Genomic DNA, 25,743 nt, shown 5'->3' on the forward strand with positions numbered 1-25,743 from the left:
TTTTTGCTGAAGACAAGAATTTGGACTTTGTCCTTAATAATTTGGTGTTATTAGGAAAGTTCTTCATTCACAAATGTAGATATTTTAAGACCAAACCGTGTTTGACCCATTGGAGAAATGAGTTAAAGCTCTTGAGTAAGTCCTTGAGTCTTGTTAAAGAAAATAAAGCCCTTAAACTGTTTTCTTTACTTGAAAGATATGATTTAATATGAGATGGCCCTTGTGAGTTATTTTTTTATTAATTTAATTTATTTTTTTTTCATTTTAATTTTATGTTGTACGATAATTAGATTCTCAGTGTATATTTTTGCTCAACCCAAGGCAAAAGTTTGTAATTCTGATATGACTATTATGTGCCTTGTATTGTGTACTGTATTGTGATCTTTGTCAAAAAAGATTTATTAAAAAAAAAATTAAATAAAAAAAAAGAATTAAATGAAACAAAAAGTTAACTTAAGCTATGTATTTTAATTTTCATTAAATATATTTATATTTATAATTATTTTATTGTATTTATCTGACATTCATTACAACATTTTGATTGGCTTATAAAAGTAAAAAGCCCAGCAGGAACTTTAATTTGTGTTGTTTTTTTTCTACTTCCGCTTGCGTCATTTCCGCCGCAATGGCGGAGGAGACGGGAGCAGCAGCAGCTGTCATGGATGTAAACACAGCTGGAAACACCGCTGGAAACCCCACAGAAACGGCCATGGCGTACCTGCAGGACGAGGTGGCGTCTGTCATTACCTAGGGCTGACTGTTTAGTGGGGGGAAAGGTTTAACAATGAGCTGCTTATGTGTGGTGTATGATCTATCTAGAGTTAGACTTGGTAGAATTCAAAATAATCAAGCCATCAATTACCTTTTTCAGGGGGCTGGAAATCCTGGAAAGTGCTTGAATTTCAATGTTGTGTTTTTTCAAGGCCTGAAAAGTGCTGGAATTTTAGTTTAAGTGCTTGAAATTATAACTCTGTCTTTCACCAAATTGGGATCTGTGTAGTTTAGTTATAACTAGTTATGTTTCATCTTACTGATTTTATTTCTCCTTGTAATATATTACAAGGAGAAATAAAATCATAAGATGAAACATAACTAGATGTTTACAGCACGACACAATGTACATAATTGTGATAAACAGCGGAAAAAATGATTATGAGTGTATACAGGACTGTCTCAGAAAATTAGAATATTGTGATAAAGTTCTTTAATTTCTGTAATTGCAATTAAAAAAAAACAAAAATGTCATACATTCTGGATTCATTACAAATCAACTGAAATATTACAAGCCTTTTTTTATTTTAATATTGCTGATTATGGCTTAGAGTTTAAGATTAAGATTCCCAGAATATTCAAATTTTTTGAGATAGGATATTTGAGTTTTCTTAAGCTGTAAACCATGATCAGCAATATTAAAATGATAAAAGGCTTGCAATATTTCAGTTGATTATTAATGAATCCAGAATGTATGACATTTTTGCATTACAGAAAATAAAGGACTTTATCACAATATTCTAATTTTCTGAGACAGTCCTGTTTATATTCCTGTAGATATTTTACCCCAGCAATAAGGTGCTTGAAGATTTTGAAAATGACCCTTAAAAGTGCTTGAAAAGTGCTTGAATTTGACCTTGAAAAATGTGTAGGAACCCAGGTTTCATCTTACTCATTTTATTTCTCCTTGTAATAACTAAACTATTCAGTCTGATCCCAATTTTGTGAAAGACACAGTTATAATTTCAAGCACTTAAACTAAAATTCAAGCACTTTCCAGGCCTTGAAAACACAACATTGAAATTCAAGCCCCTGTAGGAACCCTGTAAAACATAACTAGATGTTTACAACACGATACCTTGTACATAATTGTGATAAAAAGCGGAAAAAATAATTATGAGTATATATATTCCTGTAGATATTTTACCCCAGCGATAAGGTGCTTGAAGAATTTGAAAATGACCCTTGAAAGTGCTTGAAAAGTGCTTGAATTTGACCTTGTAAAATGTGTAGGAACCCTACGTTTAGAGAAGGTGTTTGAAACTAATGTTTTTTTTTCCTCAGCATGCTGTCAAAATGCCTGTGTTATTTCGTGCATGAGCCAGGAGTCATTCAGCTCCAACAGACTGAAATTCATTGACAAAGTAATCTTTCAGGTGTTGTGGTGCGACGTGCAACCTTTCCAAAACAGTTACACTCTTCACGGACACGCGCATTTGGCAGCAGTTTTCCACTGCAATACTTTAATTTTAGATTAGATTAGATTGTCCTTTATTCATCCCTCAGTGGGGAAATTAGCTTTGAGCAGCAGCAGTACACACAACACACACATGCAGCGAAAGAAAGATGGAAAAAAAGTAAAAAATATATAATTACAAAATATAAACAGTATATACAGTGGGATAAAAATAAAAGTAGTGCAGTACGAGAAGAAAAAAAATGATAAAACTGGTCCAAGAATGATTAGAAACTGTGTTGATGTGTGTTTTTCATATGTCTACCAGTAACTGCGTGTTTCTAGGCTCTTGATTTCAGTTTTAACAATACATATCTCTGAATCCTGAAATGCGCGTCCCCGCTACAGGGGTGCTTTTAACGACAAGACAGTGCCGTTGCAAAGAACCAAAGATGACAGTGATTGCAAATGTGAATATGTGTTGCATTCATATATGCATCAGTGCAAATGAAAGATAAGGTCTGGTGTAAAATGAAAAATTCTAAATGTTGTGTTTATATACAGGAGTCGGACTGTCTCAGAAAATTAGAATATTGTGATAAAGTTCTTTATTTTCTGTAATGCAATTACAAAAACAAAAATGTCATACATTCTGGATTCATTACAAATCAACTGAAATATTGCAAGCCTTTTATTATTTTAATATTGCTGATCATGGCTTACAGCTTAAGAAAACTCAAATATCCTATCTCAAAAAATTAGAATATTCTGGAAATCTTAATCTTAAACTTAAATTAGCAGCATGAAGTGGTAGTCTAGTGGTTACAGAGGACTCAGGCTCAAGCTCCGGAGATGGCAACCAAAATATACCACCTTGGGTCCCTGAGCGACGCCCTTAACACTAATTGCTCCCCGGGCGCCAGAATAAAGGCAGCCCACTGCTACTATTCTAACTAGTGATGGATGAAAAAAACAGGGGACACATTTCAGTGTGTTTCCAATGTATACTGACAAATACAGTGGTTATTATTATTATGGATCGGCCCCAGCAGACACCCCTGACCCCGACTAAGCAGGTATAGTTGATGGAGAGATGGATGGCCAGTTAATTGTGTGACCTGACCAGACCATACCCTCCCATTTACCCAGTGACAGCCGGCTTTGACTCCAACCTCACACCTCACACCTCACACCTCACACCTCACACCTCACACCTCACACCTCCGCCGTGAAAACGAGGCAAGTCTGGGAAATAGATAGATTATTTGTGTATGTTTTTTTGTGCATTTTTCCCCAGAAGACTGATGGAGACATTGTAAACCTCAACCTGGGAGAACTGGACCTCACCACAGATGAGTTTATCCTAGATGAAGTGGATAGTAAGAAAACGCCTAATTACTCTTATAAATCACATATTTTCCTAAATGTAAAATCCCATGCAATCTTTTGCATAATAAATGTACACAGTCTCAACGTCTAGAAAAAAGTTGATACTTGGTAAAAGTCATTTCTTGCATGAATATCTGCAGGATTTGTTTAGTAAGTAAATGTAACTTTTTTTTTTTGTTGCTATTTTGCAGTTCACATTCAGGCCAATCTGGAAGATGATCTTGTGAAGGAGGCACTGAAAACGGTAATAATCTGAGAACACTAACAAGCTTTCAAGGCCCTTTTTCTAAATTTACATTGGACGTACATTGTAGAATTGAAACTCATCAGACCAAAGTCCAGATTTCCAGCGGGTTCATTTTAAGTCCTTGTTCTTATTTGTGCTAAAGGTTTCAGTCTTGTTCATTGGTGTTTTCTTTTCTTGGTCTCTTGTCTTTTCTGTGGCTGAAACGTCTGCTGCTTTGAAGCAGCTCTTATGGCTTAATTTCACATTATAATATAATTTTCAGTGTTGTTTCAAGGAATATTTTCTTACTTTTAAGAAGCAACGTCTAGCTGTTATGGTCTGTTATGGTGCCGTTGAAAATAAAAGAGCTACATTTACTTTAGACTCCTGTCCCCATCGTCTATTGTAACGGCTGCATATCGTTTTACACCACTATCGTTTTACACACATCAGCAGCGATATGGACAGCAGCTAAGAAACTGTTTAATAATATACTAAGTACTAATATTCAATGTGGTCAAATGTTATTTTATGAGGCTGATAATTGTAATGAATCACTTTTTGCGCCACTGGGAACCTTTAGCTCTCTTTTTCTGGGGTAGGCAGACACAAAAGCCAGTTTCATCACAGTATTTAATGTCTGGCTCTTGAACTTTATTTAAACTTTTCTGTGCAGACGGATTTTCAGGCCTTTTTTAAATACCGTTTAAAAATGTCCCCGTAATGTCACTTTCTTAGTTTACGGGTTCTTGCTATAATATACATCACTGCAGTGGTTAAATAAGACTCTTTGTTTGCAGCGTACTAAGAATACCTCGACAAAGTTTTACTCATGGAGAGGGAAAGAAATTGGCATGTTTTAGAGTTTTGTTCTCTTCACTTTTTAATTCTATTGTAGGAAAGAGCAAAATAGGTGAACTTCTTGGAGGAACAGCAGCATTGTTTTAAAAGCCCATCATCTAAAAAAAAAAATGGAGTAAATTTCGCCAAAATTACACGATTAATTCAAAACGGCCGACTTCCTGTTCGGTTTCTGCCATGGCGCCAAGAGACTTTTCTTTAAGTTGCAACATGATACAGGTGTGTGCCGATATGAATGAATGAATGTATGAATGAATGAATGAATGAATGAATGAATGAATGAATGAATGAATTAATTAATTAATTAATTAATTAATTAATCTTTATTTCGGCTTGTACACACTTTTTTGCAAAACAAGATGAAAAGGTAAAATAAACATTTCTTTTGCCGAAAAGGTGTAGGCTGAAGCCGTAGCTTATAGTGCCTTTTTATGATCAGCAAAAATATGAGGCATTATCATTACTCCGTGGAAACAAACAATGCATAAAGAAGACAAAAATAAATAAGACAACATATAAAATTGACGTTTCACATTCTAGAATGTTTTTGATAATATATTTTATAATTATAGTGTTTTATATTTATTTACAATATTTTCTTTAAACATTTCCTTAAACTTGAAGATAGAACTGCACATTTTTAGGTCGTTGTCACAAATATTCCATATTTCTCTAGCCTTAATTGATTTACATCTCTTTTTAATATTTGTTTTTAATATTTGTTCTTGCTTTTCGTGCATGTACGTCAAACCGTATTGTGGGGCTTGAGGCACAAAGTTTTCTAGGGGGCGCTGTTGAGCCATTAGGCCACGCCCATTAATGCAAACCATTTAATATCTAATTTATCACCAGGCCTGGCTTGGTGCAAAATATGGTGACTTTTGGGGCACGTTTAGGGGGAAAAAACGCCCTAATTTCGACGGAAAAATAAAAACAAAGATAACGAGAACTCCTACCGATACAATAGGGCCTTCGCACTGTAAGTGCTTGGGCCCTAATTACCAAGTGACACAGCCGTGATGAAATCCGTCTCCTCCCTCTGTTTTCAGGGCGTTGACCTCCGTCAGTATTCCAAGCAGGTGGAGACGGAGTTGCAGAGGATCGAGCAGGCCTCCATCAAAGACTGTATCCTTCACAGGTCATTGAATAAATGTTATTTATTGCTAAAACCCATCAGGAATTGTGTCGTGCTTGTTTATTTTTTTAGTCACATCTGGAAATGTTAGTTTTGAAACAAACAGCAACCCTTCTGAGTAGATTAAGAATACAGGACCTTGCCTTGTATTTTTCTTGCTTATTCACTTCAACTGGCACACAATTTGAATATTCTAGTAATTAAGTAGAGAATTTTGGCACAACAAAGTTATTTGCAGTGTCCTTTAGTCTGCTTGTTATTTTATCTTTTAATGCATTTGTGTCTTGAAAACGTTGACACTCTGTAACAGTTCCCCGACTCCACAGCAATGTGTTCAAATAGACCCTATGATTATTAGCACCAACATGTAAAAGTACATGTAAAAGTGCACTATGCCAGGTCTCCTGAGTTTTCCTGAGCGCTGACCCGTCAGACATTAAAGAGAGTCAGAACATTGCTCTTCTGCACAACCAGATCACTGCCTGCGACTCCATCCTGGAGGTAAGATGTCCTAACATCATTATTTATATTTCTAAATGGCATCCATTGTGTTTATGTGAGGAGAATAAAGCAGACTTCAGAGTAAGTTACTTCTTTTTGGCTCATGAAGATGAATTTCTTTGAGGTAAATGGTGGTTTTTAGTTACCGGTACTACTAAAAGCTTTTCTAGATGGAGGGAGCAGCTTTTATTTATTTCAGTGTATCTTCCTGTCTTTGAAAAAAGCTTCTGTTAGAGCAATTTTTAACAGGGATTCATAGCTGTTCTTCCTCTTCCCTCCCCAGCGAATGGAGGGGATGCTGAGCGGCTTCCAGAGCGACCTGTCGTCCATCAGCAGTGAGATCCAGACGCTGCAGCAGCAGTCGGTCAGCATGAACATCCGGCTGAAGAACCGGCAGGCCGTTCGCAGTCAGCTCAGCCAGCTGGTGGACGAGCTGGTGGTGCCGGGAGTCATGATCTCGTAAGTTTAACCCAGGGCTCGACAACCCGCGGCTCTGGAGCCGCCGTGGTGGCTCCCTGGAGCTTTTTCAAAAATGTTTGACCTTTTTTTTCCTTTTTTTCTTCTTTTTTTTTCCTTTTTTTTGTCTTTTTTTCCTTTTTTTTGTCTTTTTTCTTTTTTCTTCTTCTTTTTTTCTTTTTTTCTCTTTTTTCTTCTTTTTTTCTTTTTTTTCTCCTTTTTTTCTCTTTTCTCTTTTTTTCTTCTTTTCTTTTTTCTTTTTTTCTTTTTTTCTCTTCTTTTTTTCATTTTTTCTCTTTTTTCTTCCTTTTTCCTTTCCTTTTTTCTCTTCTTTATTACCTTTTTTTCTCTTTTTTCTTCCTTTTTCCTTTCCTCTTTAATCTCGACATTTCGACTTTTTTCTCGACATTTTGACTTTTTTCACGAAATTCTGATTATTTCCTTGACATTTCGACTTTTTCCTTGACATTTTGCCTTTCGCCATTTGCCTTCATTCTAAGGCTTATACATACAAGACTTTTTATCTTTTGCGGCTCCAGACATATTTGTTTTTTGTGTTTTTGGTCCAATATGGCTCTTTCAACATTTTGGGTTGCCGACCCCTGGTTTAACCTCTGAAAAGACAATGAACGGAAGTATAACACACACGTGTGGAACTTCAGTGCTAATAAACCTCACAGGGCTGTTAATGACATTGTCCACTTTATCAACCGGTTTAGCCCGTCTTGCCAGTAAATCATCGTGCTGTAATGGGACTGGAAGCATGATGTCTTTCTGTGCATGCATAGTAGAAACTCAGGAAGCACTTCTGTAATGACTAGTTAGGTTATTTTGTTTAATTTGAAAGAAGGATAGAATAATTTGGTATAAATAATTAATGGATGGATTATTGTGTGGAAAAAACACTTGAAATTGTTGATTCATTTGTTCAGAACAACATCCCCCATTGAAGTTTTCTTTAAAATAAAACAGGAGTTTGATAATCTCTATGGAATATAGTGCTGGGCGGTATACCGGTTCATACCGAATACCGGTGTTTATTTTTCTTATGATATGAATTTTTCATATACCGTAATACCGGTGAGTATGTACAGTAGCGAACACAACGTTGGGAACGTAGCGCCGAAAATGGCAAAAAAACACTTTCGGTGTTCGGTGGAATAAGTGGGAAAAAAACCGACCAATCAATAACGGCGTTGTAATATAAGGAAATAGACTGACCGCTCCCGTAACAGTTGCGCACCACAAACATAAATCGTTGGCCAACCAAAAAGTAACCACATAAGAATTTTACCTAACATTCACCAGGAGGTGGAACCAAAACAACATAATGCTGGGAAATTAAAAAAATTTAGTTTTTTTATGTTCAATAAATATTTTCTACCTTGTAATTTTGTAAAATATTTTTTTCTTTGAAAAGCATGCCTAAATCAAATTTATTTGATTTATGCAAGGGTGAAAAAATTGGCAAAATAAATGAAAAACTGCAAAGAACCATGTTCGGTGTTGTTCGGAATTCGGCCAAGTGTTTATTATTATTTTCGGTTTCGGCCACAAATTTTCATTTCGGTGCATCACTATTTAGCAGGTGCATTGTTTACAGCGGACACATGTGGGTGAAGATGCTGAAAACGAAAGTCCCACAACTGTTCCAGAACATGACACAGGGGAACTTGCAAACCTGTATTTATACTAGTGTGGACATTAATGTTTTTCTACAATATTTCCTCCTCATGACAGTAAAATAGGCCATTCTAAGCCAATTTACTACAGCAATCCCTTTCCAAATCATTAGAAAATGTGGTTAACACCCAGTTGTGCATGAAAAAAAAATACCGTGATATACCGTGAAACCGATATAATTTTGAAAAATACCGTGATATACATTTTTGGTCATACCGCCCAGCACTAATGGAATAATATGTTTAATCCACCACCATTAGTTTGTCAGTACATTCTCACCTGATCACATTTCTATCAAACTTTATTCCAGTTTTATAAACTGAAATTGTTATTCTGTGTTCAAGTTAAAAACTATTATCCAAACGTGTTTTACACAAAGCTGGGGCGATGTTTACAGGTGGATAATGGTTTGCTTCATTTATTTAATTGTTTTTTTGCAAATGTAGTATTTTACTTTTGTAAACCTGGCATTTTAGCTTCATCACATTTGTCCTGTATGACTAAAAGAATTATAAAAGCTATAATTCTATACCCTTTCAATTTTTTTTCACAGTAAAAAATCATTTATTATTATAATTGATTATGATAATGTAAGTTAAATGTAAGTTATAATGAACCGTAATTTATCTGACCCTTTCAGAAGTGTCGGGGAGTTTTTCTTTCTTTCTTTTGTTTGTTAATGTTCCCGTCCCGTTGCAGCACCATCCTGGACAGTCCCGTGACGGAGCAGGAGTTCCTGGAGCAGCTCCACGAGCTCAACACCAAGATCAACTTCGCCAAAGAGCTGAGTTTCAGAGAAACGCTGGCCTGCTCCGATATTCAGGACATCGTCGACCGCCTCAAACTCAAGGTGCTTCACGGAGACGTGTATTAGGAGGTTTTAGTTTTAGAATAAACACGGAATCAAACAAAAGGTTCTGATTAGGTAAAAAATATTTGAGGAAAAAGACCTTGTTTCATAGCAAAGTGTTGTATAGATTAACCATTATGGTCTTAAAATGATCAGCAGTTTCTCATCACTAACATTATTGTGATTATTGATTTAGTACGTTTCAGGTAATGTTAGATGTAATCAGTACTGGAGTTGAGGGGGGATTAGGGGGGATGGCATCCCCCCCTGAAATAAAAACGGTCCAAATCATCCCCCCTGTAAAACTGCCATCCCCCCTTTCCATCCATTAGTAATTTCATCAATGAATGTGGTTTTACTGCTATTTCAACATTTAGAGTCATCACCAGAAAAATAACACCAGAAAAATAACTTATTTGACAATTTTCACCTGTTTCAAGTAAATTTTCACTTGCAATAAGTAGAAAAATCTGCCAGTGGGACAAGATTTATCTTCTCATTACAAGCAAAAAAATCTTGTTCCACTGGCAGATTTTTCTACTTATTTCAAGTGAAAATCTACTTGAAACAGGTGAAAATTGTTGCTTTTTTTCTAGTGATGAGTCTTGTTTTAAGTGTAATAACATTTTTTTATTAAAATGACACATTTTAACTAGAAATAGGACAAATATTCTTGTTAAGATTGTGAGTTTTTGCAGTGATCAATTTTACTTATCCTGTGAAGGACAGAGTCATATTGATAAGTTCAGAAAAGTGTTTTTTATTGTTGTGTTTTGATGTATTTGATGTAAGCCCAGTGGATATTTAAAGCTTACAGAAGGCTGCATTTAACTGCTGCTATGTCATTCCTGCAGTATTTCTGCAGGTGTTTTGGTCACTGCTATTATTTGTAATATATTATATTATTTGTAATCAGCACAAATTATCCGTCCCCATATGATAAAATCCACCATCCCCCCTGATTTTTTTTTACAACTCGACTACTGGATGTAATGTATAACATATTGCACCTTTTGTTACAAGTTCAAATATCAACCAAAGTAACCAGATTGAATGTGATTTCCACCTCAGGCAGTTTCCAAGATCAGAGAGTTCATTCTTCAGAAGATTTACTCCTTCAGGAAACCGATGACCAACTACCAGATCCCCCAGAACACTTTGCTGAAATACAGGTGAGTCCCACAGCTTTTTCATCAAGTACAAAATAAATAGTGTAATAAATGTCAGACAGAGGAACACAACAGTAGATTTGTAACTCTTTAATATCCTGCGATAAAACGGTTGAAAGTCAACATCCATGTTTTTGCTGCAGATTTTTTTACCAGTTCCTTTTGGCCAACGAGAGAACGGTTGCAAAGGAGATCAGAGACGAATACGTGGACACTATGAGCAAGATTTATTACAGCTACTTCAAGTCTTACAGCGGCAGGCTGCTGAAAGTTCAGGTCAGTGGGTTGATGTGAAAACAAGACCACGAGCTCCTTCGTATTTACTTTAACACTTTATCTGGTGTTTCTCTGCCCTGCTGCAGTATGAAGAAGTTGCAGACAAGGATGACCTGATGGGAGTAGAAGATACAGCCAAGAAAGATATCCTTTAAAGACAGTCTTTTTGGGTTTTTTTGTACACAAAACAAATGAAAATTTGGGGGGGTTGTTTTATAATAAAAAATAAAAAAAACACACACTGTCCTAAATTCAGCAGTTAAAACATGAAACTAATTCATCTGTTATACATACAGGACTGTCTCAGAAAATTAGAATATTGTGATAAAGTTCTTTATTTTCTGTAATGCAAAAATGTCATACATTCTGGATTCATTACAAATCAACTGAAATATTGCAAGCCTTTTATTATTTTAATATTGCTGATTATGGTTTACAGTTCAAGATTAAGATTCCCAGAATATTCTAATTTTTTGAGATAGGATATTTGAGTTTTCTTAAGCTGTAAGCCATGATCAGCAATATTAAAATAATAAAAGGCTTGCAATATTTCAGTTGATTTGTAATGAATCCAGAATGTATGACATTTTTGCATTACAGAAAATAAAGGACTTTATCACAATATTCTAATTTTCTGAGACAGTCCTGTACATTAACTTTTTCCATGGGAAGATGGTTTTGAGATATTTACACATCACATTCAAACTGTCCTAGAGTGTATAAGATGGCCTGTTTGAGATCTTTAGTATTTTGTTATTGTGGAAACACATTTCAGTATTACTGGGCGAACTGTAAATGTAACAACTATTGTTGATGAAGAAAAGAAAAAAAAAACAGAAAAGTTCCCCTCTTCAGCCCGGCGGGCTCTGATATGGACGACGGTCGTTAATCAGGCTCAAGGCGGTGAACATCCTCTGGTTCTCCGACACAGGCTGACACTTCAACAACGTCCTTGACTCGGCGCTGCAGGTTTCTTCTCCAAGCCGTCGCTGAAGAGCAGGAACACCATCTTCACGGTTGGCCAGCGGGGGGCGATACTGAGTCCTGCTGAGCTGGAGGGGCCGATCCTGGTCCCTCATACGGCCCAGAGAGGAGACAGCAGGGTGAGACCTGGCACACGTTCAAAACCCCCAGGACAAAACAGATTAACGACAAAGAAAAGACATCATCGTCTCCAATTTTATTTATAACATTATTTATTACAGGGGTCGGCAACCCGCGGCTCTTTAGCGCCGCCCTAGTGGCTCCTGGAGCTTTTTCAAAAATATTTGACCTTTTTTTCTCTTTTTTTTCTCTTTTTTTCTTCCTTTTTCCTTTCCTTTTTAATCTCGACATTTCTACTTTTTTCTCGAAATTTTGACTTTTTTCTCAACATTTCGACTTTTTTCTCAAGATTGTACTTCAACATTAATCTCGACATTTCAACTTTTTCCTCGACATTTCGACTTTTTTCTCGAAATTTTGACTATTGCCTCGACATTTCAACTTTTTTCTCGACATTTCGACTTTTTTCTCGAAATTTTGACTATTTCCTCGACATTTCAACTTTTTTCTCGACATTTAGACTTTTTTCTCGAGATTGTACTTCAACATTAATCTCGACATTTCAATTTTTTTCTCGACATTTCGACTTTTTTCTCGAAATTTTGACTATTTCCTCGACATTTCAACTTTTTTATCAACATTTCAACTTTTTTATCAACATTTCGACTTTTTTCTCGAGATTGTACTTCAACATTAATCTCGACATTTTGACTTTTTTCTCGACATTTTGACTTTTTTGAGCTTTTTCAAAAATGTTTGACCTTTTTTTTCCTTTTTTCTTCTTTTTTATTTTTTTTCTCTTTTTTCTTCTTTTCTTTGCTTTTTTTTCTTCTTTTTTTCCTTCCTTTTTCCTTTCCTTTTTAATTTCGACATTTCGACTTTTTTGTCGAAATTGTACTTCAACATTAATTTCGACTTTTTTCTCAACATTTTAACTTTTTTCTTGACATTTCGACTTTTTTCTCGAGATTGTACTTCAACATTAATCTCGACATTTCGACTTTTTTCTCAACATTTCGACTTTTTTCTCAACATTTCGCCTTCCGCCATTTGCCTTCATTCTAAGGCTGATACAAGATTTTTCATTTTTTCGGCTCCAGACATATTTGTTTTTTGTGTTTTTGGTCCAATATGGCTCTTTCAACATTTTGGGTTGCCGACCCCTGATCTATTACAACAGATGTTGTCTCTAGGGCTTTTCCAAAGACCCCGAACATAAACCCCCGAGCAATTATTACATAAACATAAACATCAGCAGGTTAAAAGCTCCCCTAGTGGGAGAAAAACCTTAAGCCAAACGGTAGCAAAGAAAAACTCCCCTTTAGAAGGGAAGAAACCTTGAGCAGGACCAGGATCATAACGGGGGACCAGCTGGGCAGAGCAGGAAAAGAGAAAACAGACAGAGAGAATGAAGAACAGAGAAAGGAGAGACAGAAGTCTGTGATGAGGTCAGTCATGGCTCTGTGTGAAGACTCGCTGCATTTGTAACGATGGGCATTCACAGCGGGGTGATGCTTCTTAACATGATGGATTAAGTTGGTTGGTTGTCTTCAACACCATGCTCCCTGTGTCATTGTAATGAGCTTGCAAATGGGTTTAAAAAAACAAAAAGGACAAAAATACCAATGGACTTTTCAGTATTCCAAGCCTCTAAAGTCACTTACTTTAGATATTAACTGCCCTTCCCAAATAAATAGATAAAATAAAGCATTTCAAAGCTGTGGACATGATGCATGAACTGAAGGGAAAACCTGGAGTGGATGGATGGAGTGGGGTAAAGCCTGACTAACTTTTGTGTAAATAAGAAGTTGAATGCAAAATGTCAGTTTTCTACACTGTTTAAACCTTGGGAATAGTCAGGAAACGATCTGATTGGTATTAATTTTCTGTGTCCTGCAGTATCCATACGAGACGCTGTTTCGCAGTCAACACTACGCCCTGCTGGACAACGGCTGCAGAGAATTCCTCTTCCTGTCCGACTTCTTCATGGTTGCAGGGAACTCCGCCCTCGACCTCTTCAACAGCATCATGGGGAAAACCCTCAGCATGTTCCTGGTACGAGACACTTCTCTCCACGGTTTCTCACTACAACAGCTGAGTTTTTCAGCCCCCAAAGCCCAGAAAGATGCAATGCTTTTTCGCGGCTGACGGTCCAATCACTGCACTTGCATCACAGACAATGCCCCGTTACTTCAAGTGATACATATTTTTGATTTTAACTAATTAATGAAGCAGTTTTTGTCTGACTGTGGTTGCTGAAATATTTCCAAAAAGCATCAAAACCATAAAAAATGGCTGTCACTAATTTTAATATACTGTATGTTTTCATTCGATTGATGTGTCTAAAACAGGGGTCTGCAACCAAAAATGTTGAAAGAGCCGTATTGGACCAAAAACACAAAAAACAAATATGTCTGGAGCCGCAAAAAATGAAAAGTCTTGTATGTATAAGCCTTAGAATGAAGGCAACACATGCTGCATGAATCTATATTAGTTATAACTCGGGGAAGACTTTTTTTTCATTATGCACTTCGAGAAAAAAGTCGAAATGTCGAGAAAAAAGTCGAAATGTCGAGAAAAAAGTCAAAATGTCAAGATTAATGTTGAAGTACAATCATGAGAAAAAAGTCGAAATGTTGAGAAAAAAGTTGAAATGTTGAGAAAAAAGTAAATGTCGAGGAAATAGTCAAAATTTCGTGAAAAAAGTCAAAATGTCGAGAAAAAAGTCAAAATTTCGAGAAAAAAGTCGAAATGTCGAGATTAAAAAGGAAAGGAAAAAGGAAGAAAAAAAGAGAAAAAAGGAAGGAAAAAAGGAAAAAAAAGAAGAAAAAAATGAAAAAAAAAGAGGAAAAAAAGGAAAAAAGAAGAAAAAAAGGAAAAAAAAAGTCAAAATGTCAAAAATAATGTTGAAGTACAATCTTGAGAAAAAAGTCGAAATTTCGAGAAAAAAGACGAAATGTCGAGAAAAAAGTCAAAATGTCGAGAAAAAAGACGAAATGTCGAGAAAAAAGTCAAAATGTCGAGATTAAAAATGAAAGGAAAAAGGAAGAAAAAAGAAAAAAAAGAGAAAAAAGAAGAAAAGAAGATAAAAAGATAAAAAGGAAAAAAAAGGTCAAACATTTTTGAAAAAGCTCCAGGAGCCACCAGGGCGGCGCTAAAGACCCGCATGCGGCTCTGGAGCCGCGGGTTGCCGACCCCTGGTCTAAATATAATTTTACACTTGAACTAAAACTAGGTGTGTAATCTGAAACTAAATATTTTCATTGTCACGGCTCCGTTTTGTGAATACTTCTCTGTTTTGTTGTCCGTGTCCTCCTGCAGAAGAGCATGTCCACCTACGTGTCCGACTGTTACGACAGCATCGCCATCTTCCTGTGCATCCACATCATCCTCCGCTTCAGAGCCATCACGGCCAAGAGGACGATCCCCGCTCTCGACAAGTCAGTGGCTCATTCACATTTACATTACTACTACTAACTCAAGTCTTCTTTATTCTGCCACTGCACTGTAGCTCCTCTTTTTTTCTTTTCTTCTTAACTTTTCATGTTTTTTAGTACGTAAAGCACCTTTAATTGCCTTGTTGCTTGCCTGACTACTAAATACAAGTGACTGAATAATCAAGAAGACGGTGAAAAAGATCATTAGAAAGAAAAGAACAGTTATTACACTCTGAAGTATTTGATAAGGGATACATTCACAGTGTGGTTCAAGCAAATCAACAGCTTCAAATAACAAAGAGCCTGACAGTTTATTGAAATCCAAAGAAACCTTTTTCAGGTGCTGTTTTATTTGGAGTCATCTTCGCCTTGGATTTGGTCTTCATCAGCTCTCAAACTCTCTTTTTACCGGTTTTAACAATTGTTCTTTAAAGAGACTGCTGCATAGATCATAGATGGAACCACATCACCCCCATTTTATCTTCTTTACATTGGCTGCCAGTAAAGCAAAAAATGCATTTTAAAATTCTTATACTGTCTTTTAGAGCTTTTCATGGCCAAGCCCAAAATAAATTTGTGATATTTTAACTGTTTATACCCCAGCTCGGTCACTCAGTCATCAGAACAAAACGTATTATTTGTCCCAAGATCCCGTTAAGACAAGAGGAGAAGCTCTTCCTCTCTCTCTATACACCTGACCAACGGTGCTGACTCTTTTAAAAGACAACTGAAGACCCTTTTCTTTGGAAAAGCTTTTAGTTGACTAAATAACCTTGACTTGCATTTTTTTTTGTTTTACTTTGCTCTTTTATTTTCTTTTTTGTTCCCTATTTGTTTTATATTTCTTCTTTTATCCTGCTCCGCTTTTGTATTGTAAAGCACGTTGTGATTTTTATTTGTTATAAGTGCTCTAGAAATAAAGTTGATTCATGACTAGGGTTGCAAAGGGGTGGAAAATTTCCGGTAAATTTCCGGAAACTTTCCGGAAACTATCCATGGGAAATTAAGCTGGGGAATTTTGGAAATATTCCAAATTGGAAACTTTCCATGGGAATTATGGGAATTTATGGGAATTATTGGGAATTTATGGGAATTATTGGGAATTTATGGGAATTAACTGGAAATTGGGGGTAATTTAAACAAACTGTATCATATCCAGAATAACATAAAAAAAAAGCTTGTAAAAACACTAAAGCAATGGCATGAACAGAAATATAGTTGGTTAAACAATTGGAATGGTCTTCAAAATATTTGACAATTGATGTATAAATTCTTGAATGGTTACAAAAAAACGTCTTGCTGGAGTCAGAAAAAACAGCATCAAATTTGAGGTAGCTACCACCATAATAAGCTAGCCTCTTAAATGGTCAATGAAATGAAAAATAGGTTTCATTTAGCACCTAACTTACCAGCTAGCTAGCTACTGTGTTAATACATTTTTATTTAATATTTGCAAGTTAAACATTAATACCATTATAGATCAAATATATTTACCCCATAATATTATCAAAACTTACTTGACTTTATATAGTCCGTGGGCTCAAATGTGTGGCTTCAATAGTCTTGTGCTTTGAGCTCAAATGTGTGGCCTCCAGGCTTCAAGAAATCACCTGTGCATGTGATGGAGGAATGCACAGTGCCTGTAGGGGGCGTGGCCTCAATAGCCCTGCAGTAAGCAATGTGCTGTGTGCATGTGATTGAGGAGTGTACTTGCATTAAATCTGGTTGTTTTAGCCAAGACTATGCTACAATATATTTCCCCCAACTATATTTAAGTTCCCTGTTAAGGGCCAACCTTCAATTCTGTAAATTTCTTATTTATTCCCGTTAATTTCCGTTAATTCCCATATATTCCTGCTAATTCCCATATATTCCCGTTAATTCCCATGGAAAGTTTCCAACTTTGAAAATTCCCGGAATTTTGCAACCCTATCATGACTGATTAGACTACTGAATGCTGCAGGAGCATGTTGTCTAGCTGTTTTGGTTGTTCCTTGATGAAAACACCTGCTTTCACTGCAGAACAACAGATTTGTCCCGATCAGGATTTTTTAGCTGCCGATCACTTGAGTTTGAGTATCTGCCGATCCCGATTTTTCCTGATCCGATCACTTTTTTCGGCTCCCGATACATTTCCGATACTTTTTCCCGATCAGATACATTTTGGCAATGAATTAAAAAAAAAAAAAGAAAAAGAGGACTAAAACTAAATTATCCCAAGTTTCTGTTATTGTCCGTTGGAGAACAACATGGACATTTATTTCAACAAAGCTTATCAGCTCTGGTGCCACAAAATGTAAAAACATGAAATTGTAAACTAAAACAAAAAGTGCAGAATAGTGCAATAACAAAAAAAAAAAAAAGTAACTTCAATCGATCATCGATCGGGACAACACTATTTATAACTGAGCCCAAACAGGAAACATGGTTGCTGTGTCACGTCTAGCCAACTGGAGCTTTTTCAACCAGAAGCTCTAAAGTCACCAAACGTGCAGGAAAAGAAACTCAAAGCTCACCTGACATGTGTTGCTCAGGTACTGGGAGGCCGTGCTGGAACTGCTGTGGCCGAGGTTCGAGCTGATCCTGGAGATGAACATCCACAGCATCAGGAACACCGACCCTCAGAAGCTGGGAGTTCTGGACACCAGACCGCACTACGTAGGTTCAAACACACCTAACGTCACTCACGTCTGAGCTTCATCACACACCGAAGCCCCTCAGTGACTTCTGCTCCATCATTTCAGATCACTCGCCGCTACGCAGAGTTTTCCTCAGCCATCGTCAGCATCAACCAGACCTTCCCCAATGAGAGGACACACACTCTGCTGGGACAGCTGCAGGTACACACACACACACACACACACACACACACACACACACACACACACACACACACACACACACACACACAACCGCCCTTTTCTGGAGGTTTGAAGACAAAAATATTTCACTTTTATGTAAAGAGGTCCATAAGATACTGAAATTTAGCATTGAAATGAAAAAAATTTGTAATTTCTTCACTAAACAAAGGACTTGTCTTGTTGAACCAAAAATCAATACTGAAGACGAGTGATTGTGTTAACGTGTGGGTAAACACACTGCAAAAACTCTAAATCTTACCAGGAATATTTGTCTTATTTCTTACCAGAAAAATAACTTGTTATTTGACAAATTTCACCCGTTTCAAGTACATTTTCACTTGAAATAAGTAGAAAAATCTGCCAGTGGAACAAGATTTATCTTCTCATTACAAGCAAAATAATCTTGTTCCATTGGCAGATTTTTCTACTTATTATAAGTGAAAATCTACTTGAAACAGGTGAAAATTATTGTTTTTTCCAGTGATGAGTCTTGTTTTAAGTGTAATGAGATTTTTTTTGACTAAGAATGAGAAATTTTAACTAGAAATAAGACAAATATTCTTGTTAAGATTTTGAGTTTTTGCAGTGCAGATTAAAATGTATTGTAACTATTGTATATAAGTTTAACAAACTATTTACTGAGGTTTAGTTCAGATATACGTTACCAAAAACAACGTAGAAGCTGTGGAAAACGTTCTTTATATCACTCTCATACTCTAACAATTATTTTTTTATTAGAGAAACTTCTGCAATGTTTTTTCCAGTAATGAGTCTTGTTTTAAATGTAATGAGATTTTTTTTGACTAAAAATTAGACATTTTAACTAGAAATAAGACAAATATTCTTGTAAAGATTTTGAGTTTTTGCATTGCAATAAAGTAAAGTAAAACATTATTTCCTTTTTTTTTTTATTATTATGACTCTCACCAAAATAACTTTGACTTGACACAAAATGTTGTTTTGTTTTTTGTTTTCTTTCCCCAGATTGAGGTAGAAAACTTTGTGTTGAAGATGGCGGCAGAGTTTCCCTCCAGGAAGGACCAGCTCATCTTCCTCATCAACAACTACGACATGATGCTCAGCGTGCTCATGGTGAGTAGCTCACACCACGGTGTGTGGAGCATGTGGAGCGGTCAACGGCAGTATCGCAAGTAATATATCCATCTATTTTCTGAATACCGGTACTTGTTTTTTCTGCAGTGACACTAATAATTTGGGTGGTTGTTCCCTTTTTTGTCCAGGAGAGGGCAGCAGACGACAGCAAAGAGGTGGAAGGTTTCCAGCAGCTGCTTCTGGCCAGAACACAAGTAAATATGAGGAGAAAAAAATATAAATGTATATATTATAGTTTTCTTTCCTCTGACTTGTCATTAATGTGTATCTGTCATTTAAAACACTTAAATGTTTGTAAAAATCTGAACAATTTTAGACTTTACTTTTTTTAGACTTGAAAATCTCTTGGATTTTCTTTCAGAGATGAGCAGAGATGAAAATGAGAAACATCTAATTTGCCTAAACCAGGGGTCGGCAACCCAAAATGTTGAAAGAGCCATATTGGACCAAAAACACAAAAAACGAATATTTCTGGAGCCGCAAAAAATGAAAAGTCTTGTATCAGCCTTAGAATGAAGACAACACATGCTGCATGTTTCTATATTAGTTATAACTGGGGCAAGATTTTTTTTTTCATTATGCACTTCGAGAAAAAAGTCGAAATGTCGAGAAAAAAGTCGAAATGTTGAGAAAAAAGTCGAAATTTCAAGAAAAAAGTCAAAATGTCGAAATTAAAAAGGAAAGGAAAAGGAAAAGAAAAAATGGAAAAAAGAAGAAAAAAAGGAAAAAAAGAAAAAAAAGTACAATCTTGAGAAAAAAGTTGAAATTTCGAGAAAAAAGTCCAAATGTCGAGGAAATAGTCAAAATGTCGAGATTAAGGTTGAAGTACAATCTCGAGAAAAAAGTCAAAATGTTGAGAAAAAAGTCGAAATGTCGAGAAAAAAGTTTAAATGTTGAGAAAAAAGTCGAAATTTCAAGAAAAAAGTCAAAATGTCGAAATTAAAAAGGAAAGGAAAAGGAAAAGAAATAATGGAAAAAAAGAAGAAAAAAAGGAAAAAAAGAAAAAAAAGTACAATCTTGAGAAAAAAGTTGAAATTTCGAGAAAAAAGTCCAAATGTCGAGGAAATAGTCAAAATGTCGAGATTAATGTTGAAGTACAATCTCGAGAAAAAAGTCAAAATGTTGAGAAAAAAGTCGAAATGTCGAGAAAAAAGTCGAAATGTTGAGATTAATGTTGAAGTACAATCTCGAGAAAAAAATTGAAATGACGAGAAAAAAGTCAAAATTTCGATAAAAAAGTCGAAATTAATGTTGAAGTACAATTTCGACAAAAAAGTCGAAATGTCGAGAAAAAAGTTGAAATGTCAAGATTAAAAAGGAAAGGAAAAAGGAAGAAAAAAGGAAAAAAAGAAGAAAAAAAGGAAAAAAAAGGTCAAACATTTTTGAAAAAGCTCCAGGAGCCACTAAGGCGGCGCTAAAGAGCCACATGCGGCTCTAGAGCCGCGGGTTGCCGACCCCGGTATAGATGGACTCCACATAACCTGCTTGATTAAAGTATTTAAGAATTCCTTTATTCGTCTCCCAGTGGAGACATTTTTGAAGTCTTAGTTAAACTGAAGAGAATACGAGTGTACGAGTAAACATCCTCACCTCCACCTAATCCATCCAGGAGTTTATCGAGGAGATTCTGTCTCCGCCCTTTGGCGGGATGATCGCCTTCGTGAAGGAGGCCGAGGCGCTGATGGAGAAAGGTCAGCTGGACCGACTGAAGAATGAGGAAGGTGAGGAGAAACAGAGTGAAACATGCAGTTGAGTGAAGAAGTGATGACGCAGATCAGCCGGGATTACTGAGCGCTGCCAACCGTCGCTACAGAGAGCACTGATCCTCAGACGGACTTGCAGGGGTTGGGTGTAAATAAACAATCACTGAAGGAACATGTGTGACGTAAAACAAAAAAAAAGGAACCATTTATTTGTGAATCATTCAGCGTCAGAATCTAAAATGTCCACTTTTACATTTAATCTGTACAGAAGAAAGGTTCCTCCCTAAAGCCAACCCTGCAGACTTTCATCTCCTACTGTGACTGTTGCCTTGTTTCTGTTATTGTCTTTGTGGCGACTGAACATTTCTGGGATTTTTCAAAACCTTCTCACTTGAACTTGCTGATTCTTTTCGTCAGACAAGAATATTTCGTTTTGATTTTAAATAGCTCACATGTTTCGGCGATAACTTCCACCTTCATCATTCATTCACCGAAACATGTCAGGTATTGAAAAAACCTAGATATTCTTTTCCAACGAAAAGAAATAGCAAGTAAAATTGTAAAGCCATGAACAAAATTAACTTTATCAAATTTTCTCACTTTCTCACTAAGTGAAGTTTACTCCATTTTAGTAAAGTACCATGAAAAGAACTTGTATTTAAATACAGTAGACTTCTGTCTAGATATTTTATGTGAATCTGTCCACGTACAACATGCCATTGTAATTTGGAAAAGTATTTTCAGATTTCCTAATGTAAGGACTGTCTCAGAAAATTAGAATATTGTGATAAAGTTCTTTATTTTCTGTAATGCAATTAAAAAAAAAAAAAAAATGTCATACATTCTGGATTCATTACAAATCAACTGAAATATTGCAAGCCTTTTATTATTTTAATATTGCTGATTATGGTTTACAGTTTAAGATTAAGATTCCCAGAATATTCTAATTTTTGGAGATAGGATATTTGAGTTTTCTTAAGCTGTAAGCCATGATCAGCAATATTAAAATAATAAAAGGCTTGCAATATTTCAGTTGATTTGTAATGAATCCAGAATGTATGACATTTTTGTTTTTGTAATTGCATTACAGAAAATCGCAATATTCTAATTTTCTGAGACAGTCCTGTATGAACTTTGTGCTTAGTCAGGGTTGAGAATGTTGTAAGGGATTATACTTAATCTTCCAGTCGTTATGTGTCAGGGTTTTGTTTTCTTTTTCTCCCTCAACCACATGCATGAACGCGCCTGTGAGTTTCTTTCTTTCTTTCACTTTGTCGCTAAGTTTTGTTTTACAGAGTAACACGTTAGTTCCTTTTTCTACGACTTCACTCGTCCCTGCAGTTTTGTTTCTCCCCAGCAGCCTGCAGAACTGCCACCTCAGCTTCTCACATCCTTTTCTCTTTGTTTCATCCCCTCACCTCATCTTTTGTTCCACTCAAATATTAAACCGGAGAGGAAATAACCCACACTCTGTCAAACTTCTGAAAAAAAAGTGACTACCTGTTTATTCACATGAAGAACAGGATTAAAAAAAAAAGGAAATTGATAACAAACAGCAAATAAATGGGACTTGTTCCTTCTCTGTGTCAGAGAACTGTTATTGCACCGTACAGATAAACTGAATTAAATAGATTTTAAGTCATTTGCAGCAGTGTATAATGTGTGTGTGTTTGTGAATCACAGATGAGCGAGGAGGTCATTTCTTCCCTGAATCAGCATGTTTATTTAATTTAATCTAACTTTACACTGCAAAAACTCAAAATCTTAACAAGAATATTTGTCTTATTTCTAGTTAAAATGTCTCATTTTTAGTCAAAAAATCTCATTACACTTAAAACAAGACTCATCACTGGAAAAAACAACAATTTTCACCTGTTTTAAGTAGATTTTCACCTAAAATTAGTAGAAAAATCTGCCAGTGGAACAAGATTTTTTTGGCTTGTAATGAGAAGATAAATCTTGTCCCACTGGCAGATTTTTCTACTTATTTCAAGGGAAAATTTACGTGAAAATTGTCAAATAACAAGTTATTTTTCTGGTAATGACTCTTGCTTGTCTCTGTGTCAGAGAACTGTTATTGCACCGTACAAATAAACTGAATTAAATAGATTTTAAGTCATTTGCAGCAGTGTATAATGTGTGTGTGTTTGTGTGTGTGTAGCGCGCATCACTCAGCTAGTTCGTGGGTTTTCCGGTACGTGGAAACAGTCGGTGGAGTCGATGAGTCAAGACGTCATGAGGTCTTTCACCAACTTCAAGAACGGGACGAGCATCATACAGGTGAGCTGCACCACAGTCCACCTGCTTTAGTGCTGCTTCGCTGTAAACGTTTGTTCTTTTTACTATCAATTCAAGTTAAAGATATCAAAAAAATAACATCAGTTGCAGCCATTTTGTTCACCTCTCGTGGCTTTTGGGAATTTACGTAAACTTTGTTGACATTCTACATGTCGCAAGCTTTCAGACGAGATGTTCCACTTGAACGAGACTTCCGCCTGGTTCTATCCACACTAAAACCTTTATAAAATCCATTTGCTTTAAGCTATTCTCATGTAACTTGGTACAGTTGGAGTCAATGAGTTCAGACAGTGGTATCTTTATGCATATATCCATTGCTATCATGGTTTTTTCCACTGTACAAACTAAAAAAAAATAGACGAGAATAAAAATGTCCTTTTTTTTCCTTTGGTTTATCACAATTAGCTCAGGCATGACACTGACACTGGAAATGCATGCTGGGAGGTCTTAGCTATCCATTTGGCGCTTTTGCATTAGTCTCACTTCTCCCCGGTTCTACCCGCTATGGCCCCGTTTTGCGCTTTCGCACTAGGGCTGAGACGTGTAGAGCCGCTCCAAGTCGGTACTTTTTTCTGTAACCATTTCAGCCAGGTTCTTAGCGGGCTGAGAAGGGACTATTTCTGAGGTCACCACCCTCCTCGCCACTGATTGGTCGGGGGGCGGGGACGTCACCACCCTCCGCGCCTCTGATTGGCCGGGGGGCGGGGCCGTCAGACGTTTGAATCAGGAAGCGGGAGTCAGAGCGAGGCGACCCGCGGCTCGCGGCGATTTTATTATAAAGCACAAAACGTCTGTTTGGTGATCCAACTCTGAGGTGCAGATGTTCATAAACCTGGTGGCTGTCGAGAAAAAATTAAAAAAGCGATGTAGACGGGCTGTTTTACTCTCAGCCGCTCCGGCTCCAGCTGATTTCTCATCAGCGCGACATGAACAAAGGTGTTGCGCAATCGAGTACGTCACAGCAGCTTCACCCAAACCTGCCCGCTTCTCCCCTGGCAGTGCGAAAACACACAGTGGAACCGTGTAAAGCCGCGCCGAGCCGAGTCGGGCCAAGTAAGTCCTAGTGCAAAAGCGGCAATTGAGAACAAGATTATGCATATTGTCCTTATAATTGTGGAGATATTGTTGATTTAATTTGGATAGGCCTGTTCAGGCAAAATTCACCTCCAAAATCCATAGACCAGGGGTCGGCAACCCGCGGCTCTAGAGCCGCATGCGGCTCTTTAGCGCCGCCCTAGTGGCTCCTGGAGCTTTTTCAAAAATGTTTGACCTTTTTTTTCCTTTTTTTCTCTTTTTTCTTCTTTTTCCTTTTTTTCTTCTTTTTTTCTCTTCTTTTTTCTTTTTTTTCTTCCTTTTTTTTCTTTTCTTTTTCTTCTTTTTTTCCTTTTTTTCTTATTTTTTCAGTTTTTTTTCTTTTTCCTTTCCTTTTTAATCTCGACATTTTGACTTTTTTCTCGACATTTGGACTTTTTTCTCGACATTTTGACTTTCCTTGAAATTTCAACTTTTTTCTCAACATTTCGACTTTTTTCTTAAGATTGTACTTCAACATTAATCTTGACATTTCGACTTTTTTCTCGAAATTTTTACTTTTTTCTCGACATTTCAACTTTTTTCTCAACATTTTGACTTTTTTCTCGACATTTCGACTTCTTTCTCAAAGTACATAATGAAAAAAAAAATCTTCCCCCAGTTATAACTAATATAGAAACATGCAGCATGTGTTTCCTTCATTCTAAGGCTTATACAAGACTTCATTTTTTGCGGCTCCAGACATATTTGTTTTTTGTGTTTTTGGTCCAAAATGGCTCTTTCAACATTTTGGGTTGCCGACCCCTGACCTAGGGGTTAACAGGTTACAAAAAAATGTAAGGCTTTTTCCTTTCCTTGACTTTCTACTTAATTCCTTCCCTAAAATGAGTTGAGCAGAAGAGCTTGCCGACCAAGACTAGGATTTTACCTAAATCAGAGCAGGATAGAGTTGATGGGGGTGAATGAATGAATGAATGAATGAATGAATGAATGAATGAATGAATGAATGAATGAATGAATGAATGAATGAATGAATGAATGAATGAATGAGGGCCAACAAACCAACGGTCCCGTGCTTGTGCTGCAGGGCGCGCTGACGCAGCTGATCCAGTACTACCACGGCTTCCACAAGCTCCTGAACCAGCCCACGTTCCGCAGCCTGGCCGTCCGCTCCGAGCTCATCAACCTGCACCACCTCATGGTGGAGGTGAAGAAACACAAACCCAACTTCTAGCAGGGCGTCTGGAGGTGACCACTCCCCACACTTCCCTCTGCATTCCTGCTTCTTTTTTACTCTCCTGAAAAAAACGAGATAAATCACAGATGAGCGAGGTCATTTCTTCCCTGAATCAGCATGTTTATTTAATTTAAACTAACTTTACACTGCAAAAACTCTAAATCTAACAAGAATATTTGTCTTATTTCTAGTTAAAATAGTCTTATTTTTAGTCAAAAAAATCTCATTACACTTAAAACAAGAGTCATCACTGGAAAAAACAACAATTTTCACCTGTTTCAAGTAGATTTTCACTTAAAATAAGT

At 36.5% G+C, this 25,743-nt stretch overlaps 1 protein-coding gene across 2 annotated transcripts; it reads left to right on the plus strand.

Moving 5' to 3' along the window:
- The first annotated feature begins 625 nt into the window (after positions 1 to 625).
- Positions 626 to 25,587, plus strand: vps52 (VPS52 subunit of GARP complex). Of its 2 annotated transcripts, none has more exons than XM_061741473.1 (20): positions 626 to 730; positions 3,465 to 3,546; positions 3,748 to 3,800; positions 5,693 to 5,768; positions 6,212 to 6,279; positions 6,563 to 6,738; positions 9,118 to 9,268; positions 10,340 to 10,440; positions 10,581 to 10,713; positions 10,800 to 10,855; positions 11,681 to 11,816; positions 13,657 to 13,812; positions 15,079 to 15,197; positions 17,729 to 17,852; positions 17,939 to 18,034; positions 19,040 to 19,147; positions 19,297 to 19,362; positions 20,778 to 20,889; positions 23,033 to 23,151; positions 25,289 to 25,587. In XM_061741473.1, exons 1-20 carry the CDS (start codon positions 626 to 628, stop codon positions 25,433 to 25,435), a joined length of 2,184 nt encoding a protein of 727 aa, XP_061597457.1. In that variant the 3' UTR covers positions 25,436 to 25,587. The 2 variants fall into 2 exon arrangements, with proteins under 2 accessions (XP_061597457.1, XP_061597458.1); XM_061741474.1 differs by having other exon boundaries at positions 3,468 to 3,546.
- Positions 25,588 to 25,743: the final 156 nt, after the last annotated feature.

Source organism: Cololabis saira, chromosome 15 (genome assembly GCF_033807715.1).
Source record: "Cololabis saira isolate AMF1-May2022 chromosome 15, fColSai1.1, whole genome shotgun sequence".
NCBI lineage: Eukaryota > Metazoa > Chordata > Actinopteri > Beloniformes > Belonidae > Cololabis > Cololabis saira.